General features: G+C 37.4%; 1 protein-coding gene across 1 annotated transcript; it reads left to right on the top strand.

The window, feature by feature from the left end:
- Positions 1-4,444: 4,444 nt before the first annotated feature.
- Positions 4,445-5,377, top strand: LOC103129054 (olfactory receptor 1L8-like). Its single transcript, XM_007540014.2, has one exon. It carries the CDS (start codon positions 4,445-4,447, stop codon positions 5,375-5,377), a length of 933 nt encoding a protein of 310 aa, XP_007540076.2.
- Positions 5,378-5,605: the final 228 nt, after the last annotated feature.

The following is a 5,605-nucleotide window of genomic DNA, read 5'->3' as shown; positions in this document are numbered from 1 at the left end:
GCTCCCTTGAGGCCAGCTCCACTCAATTCTACTGCACATTAAAATTGTTGTATCTAAAGTGGTTACAGACAAACTCTTCAAAGGGAAGGTTGGAAAGACAGCACCTTGGTGCTCTCAGTTCAGTGAGAACCAAAAAAAGTTATGAGAGCAGAGCTTAACTCCTAAGAATTTGAAATGATTCTTACAATGAAGAGGGTGTCTGCCACAGTGAGACTGGGAAGCTTTGCTTTCTACAATGAGGAAGGGAGGAAAACAGAATGATGCTGAGGAAAAAAAAAAAAAAAAAAAAAAAGCTAAGAAAGATACAGGGACATGAGGCAGTATCTGGCCATAATTTTATCCTTTCTCTCAAATTTCATTGCTTATCACTAGCTAGAAGTTCACAAAGGTCAGCTTTTACTTCTGTGTAAAACTATCCAATCTGAAGAAGCAGTCGGAAAAGAGAGCTTACTTTTTAACCCACACAATATGAGAAGATTCCTGAATATGGAAAGTGAATATCAGTCCTGGCAGCACACTTGACCATCGACCTCAAACAGGTACTGATTTCTGATATTTGAAGGGTGTTTTATAAATTTCATGGATTAATAATACCACAGGATTCAGTCTTATCTATAGATCTAGACTGATAATTTGTGGTGAATCTACTTTATCACTGGGCTATATAGAAAGTCTTCATTCAATGTTTTCCTAGCATATTAATCCCTAGTAAGTAGATAATGGAGAACTTTGTAGAAGCATAAAAAAAAAAAGTTCTCTGCTACATGCAAGCCTGCTACATGCATGTTAGTATTTAGATCACTTCAGATCTTCACTTTACACTCCCTTTCACAAGTCGCTTACTTTTGCTGCTAATACATGTTTCATTAACTAGTTACACATGACACTTTATCAGTTTTTTACTGTACCACAAACACTCAGTCAACAGGTGAGAGAGAGAAGGTTCAAACCTCCTCTTCCAATTCCAAGTCCAGTGTGCTTTCTACCGCATCCTCAGCTATAGTGCACACACGTGTTCCAGCCATTCAAGATAGAAGTCTCCTTATTGTTACCAGTCAGTTATGTATACCAGCATTATCTAATTCTATGGCATGTTTCACACACGCACATGCACACATACACACAGAGGACCATACTGCAACAATATTTACTTTATTTAACGGGAGAAATACAGAGAAAGATACACACTGAGAGAAAAAGACCAGAGCACTGCTCAGCTCTTGTTTATGAGTGGTGGTGAGGATTGGAACTGGGAGCTCAGAGCCTCATAAAAACTCTTTTGCATAACCATTATGCTGTGTACCTAGGCACAGAGGTCAGTTCTTAAAGTGGAATGGGTAAAGTTAAAACAAATATGTGGGGTGCATATAATATGTGCAATATGTTTGTGTCTGTTTTAAGTGAAACAAGATCAAACTTGAAAGTTATATCTTGCAAAATGATAGAGGCAGAGAGAGAGGGAGAGGGAGGGGGAGAGAGAGTGAGAGAGAGAGAGAGAAAACAGTGAGGCTAGAACAAAAAATTTTGAAGGGAATATGGGGGAGGTAGAGTGTCAGTGGTATGGATTGGGTAGCAGCATATAATTTTAAGAAAGGCCAAACTGTGCACCTAAAACATATATTGTCTTGTAAATTAACATTTCCTCAATTAGAGGGGAAAAAAGAAAGAAAAGTAGATCTTCAGATTTTTTTTTTTTTAGTTACCAGGGCACTACTTAACACTGGCCTAAGGTTTCAACCTGAGACCTCAGAGCCTCGGGTATGAAAGAAGTATTTCATAATCTTTCTATCTGGCCCAGATGTACTTGACAAAAACATAAGGAAATTCATAGTGGTTAAGTCTTGGAACTCAATTGTTCTTGAGTGTGAGTTCTAATGCAATGAACTTTATGTATGGCTTTAGCAAACTATTTTAATCTCTAAACTATTTTATCTGTCTCTTTATCAGGGAAAATGGGAGAGAAACAGAAAGACAATAAATTAAAACTTATCTCACAAGCTTGTTGTGCTGATTAAATGCATGCAAGTAAGTGTATAACTATTGATTATTCTCATATTTTATCAAATTCAATCACAGAAATATATACTATCAAAAAAGGAAACATCTGTAAACTCATAGTAGCATTACTGCTACACATCAAAGCATTGAGTGTGAGGGTTAGAATTAATTAAATATTTAGATTGGCTACTTTGAGCTCACATTCAAATACCTCCTTGAGAGAAAAATTAATAGCAATGATGGGAACTTTCCTTATCCTGGAACTATTCATCTTTATCATAAATCTTATATTTTGTCAAAAAAATATAAAAATTCTATGGCATAAATATTAAGAGACCTATTCAATTTTAAGATAATAAAAGGATAAAGATATTTAATAACTTCTCTGATATATCAGCTGTAAAATGGGTTTTAAGTTTGCTACATGAGTGAATGAGTAAACAAATATTCATTTCTGCTATAATAAAATATGACCAGCTAGTATCTCCTAAACACCAACCAAGGGGGGATGAAAAGCTGTGCCTATGTGTTAAAGACTATACTATAAACCACTAACCCCACAATAAAATTGTATATAGGTAGTTAATATGCACACATCAATTTTGTAGGCATGAAAATATTTGGATCAAACTATCTATGTGAGCTAAGAGACATCAAGAAAACCATATTAATTCAAGTGTACTACATACAATGAAAAGAATAAAAATTAGGGCCAGATGGTGGCGCACCTGGTTGAGCGCACATGTTACAATGTGCAAGGACCCAGGTTTGATCACCTGGTCCCCACCTGCAGGGAGGAAGCTTCTCCCTTTCTTTTTTGTTCTTTCTCTTTTGCTTTCTAATATTTTTTGTGAGAGTAAATAAAAGCCCCTTTGCTTCCACTCACCCTCCAAAAAAAAGAAAGAAAGCAACCTCAGTAAATTTTAAATAAGGATGTTATGTTTTTTATGATGTTAAGCAAAGGAATGGATACAGTGACACATTAATAGCAGATTAGTGGGTTCTTTTTTGTTTTTTAATTTCCACATGGGTTATCACTGGGCCTCAGTGCCAGCACTATGAATTCACCACTCCTAGCAATTTGTTGTTGTTGGTTGGTTGGGTTTTTTAAATTTTATTTGAAAATTCAGAGAGAAATTGAGAGAGAAGGAGGTGATACAGAAGGATAGAGAAAGATATACTTGCAGAACTGTTTTATTACTAGTGAGTCATCCCCTTTCAGATGGGGAGCTTGAGTATGGGAACTTGAGCTCTCAAATGAGTGCACCACCACCAAGCCCTTTGATTAGTGGCTTCCAATGGAAATAAAGAGAGAGAGCTAAGATGGGATGATCTCACTGTCAGGCAGAAGTTGAAAAATAAGATCAGAAGAGAAAACACGAGTAGAACCCGAACTGGAATTGGCGTATTGCAGCAAAGTAAAAGACTCTGGTGTAGGTGGGTGGGGGGAGAATACAGGTTCAGGAAGGATGACAGAGGATCTAGTGGGGGTTGTATTGTTATATGGGCAACTGAAAAATGTTATGCATGTACAAACTATTGTATTTACTGTTGAATATAAAACAATTCCCCAATAAAGAAATTTAAAAAGAGAGAGAGGGTTAAGATGGAGGTTGGGGCACAGCACCCTGTAGCAGTGCAGATGGCACTTTGGTAGTGGGTGAGATGTACTGGCACATATTTTGTGGACAGGTAAAAGTTTATTCCTGGTACATCAACCACCCTGGAAATCAGCACTTCACAGAATTTTTTTTTTTTAAGTAGCTTTCATGAAGACAAAAAATTCTCCGATCTTTCCCTGATCTTTCTATTTTCTCAGCACCATTTCAGGGAGGGAATTTCAGATGAAAAGCCTAGCATAATCACAGGGAAAAAAATCTATAATACTGAGAAGTGGAAAAAAAAAACCTGCATTCTCTAAAGAAATCTCCACCTTACCCTATACTAATTCACTAATGTGGCTACATTTTCCTTTATTAAATGTAGAAGTAACTAATAATAGCTTTGGGGTAGTTGATAGAAGACAGATGGTTATGGTAGATAAATTATAGATGACAGATAGAACTTCTAGAAAATTGAAAAATCCACAGGCTACCTTATAATTAGCAGAAGAATGCACAGCAAAGTATTTAGCACATAGTAAAACCTCAACATAAAATATTTCTTAAAGTTAATTAAATAATTACTGATTTAAGTTCAACTTTCTTTCAGAAATGCATTTTTTTCCTCCAAGCCCATGATAACAAAACAAGAGCTTGTGAAGTCAGAGATAGGAAGGGAGAGCATTTAAGACAATGAAAGTGACTAATTACCTTGTGTCCTAATTATGATCTCATGCATAGAAAGAAAGGTAGGGAGAATTAGACTCGTTGGCATATTTCTGAGTACACTTGTAGAGATATATTTTAACTTTAGAAGATCCCATATTTCAGCTGGATCCACAACAATGGACAAAGTCAACCAAAACAAAACAGTCACTGAATTCATACTGCTGGGATTCTCCTCCCGACCTGAGGACCAGAAACCACTCTTCATCCTCTTCCTCACCATGTACCTCGTCACCATAAAAGGAAATCTGCTCATCATCCTCGCCATCCGCTCTGATCCTCACCTCCAAACCCCCATGTACTTCTTCCTGAGTTTCCTGTCCTTCACTGACATTTGCTTCAGCACAACCATTGTCCCCAAGATGCTGGTCAATTTCCTGTCAGACAAGAAGACCATCTCCTATGCTGGGTGTCTCACACAGATGTATTTCACCTATGCTTTGGCCAACACTGACAGCTGCCTTTTAGCAGTGATGGCCTTTGATCGCTATGTGGCCATCTGTGACCCCTTCCACTATGTGACTATCATGAGCCACCACCGCTGTATCCTGCTGGTGGCTTTTTCTGGTTTCCTTCCTCAGCTCCATTCACTCCTACATATACTTTTGCTAACTCCTCTCAACTTCTGTGACTCTAATGTTATTGACCATTTCTTTTGTGACATCAACCCTCTGCTCAAATTATCCTGTTCCTCCACATATGTCAATGAAATTGTCATCATGATAGAAGGCTCTATTGTTCTGGTAACCCCCTTTCTGTGCATTCTTTTCTCTTACATACGAATCCTCATTGTGGTTCTCAAGGCCCCCTCAGTTTCTGGATTACGCAAAGCCTTCTCCACCTGTGGTTCCCACTTGACTGTGGTAACTCTCTTTTATGGCAGCATTTTCTACATTTATTTACAGCCTTTGTCTAGCTATACTGTTAAAGCACGTGTGGCCACCATTGTCTACACAGTTCTGACTTCCATGTTGAACCCTTTTATCTACAGTCTGAGAAATAAAGATATGAAGAGGAGTCTAGGGAAGCTGATGAGCAGAAGGAAATTCTAGCCAAAACTCCTCTATGTATTGTTTCTTCTGCTTCTTGATACAATAAACACTGAAATACAGCAGATAAAAGTCATTTCTGCAGTTAATGTTCATTTGTAGCCAGTCTTAATTTAATTTTATTAGTGACTTAATATTTAATTACAAAATTTACATAACATGATAACTCCACACTATTCCCACCACCAGAGTTCTGATTCCACAGTTCCTCCATTGTAGGTTGTAGAAGTT

The sequence above is a fragment of the Erinaceus europaeus genome, chromosome 10 (assembly GCF_950295315.1).
Source record: "Erinaceus europaeus chromosome 10, mEriEur2.1, whole genome shotgun sequence".
Lineage (NCBI taxonomy): Eukaryota > Metazoa > Chordata > Mammalia > Eulipotyphla > Erinaceidae > Erinaceus > Erinaceus europaeus.
This window is presented reverse-complemented; position numbering and strand designations above follow the sequence as displayed.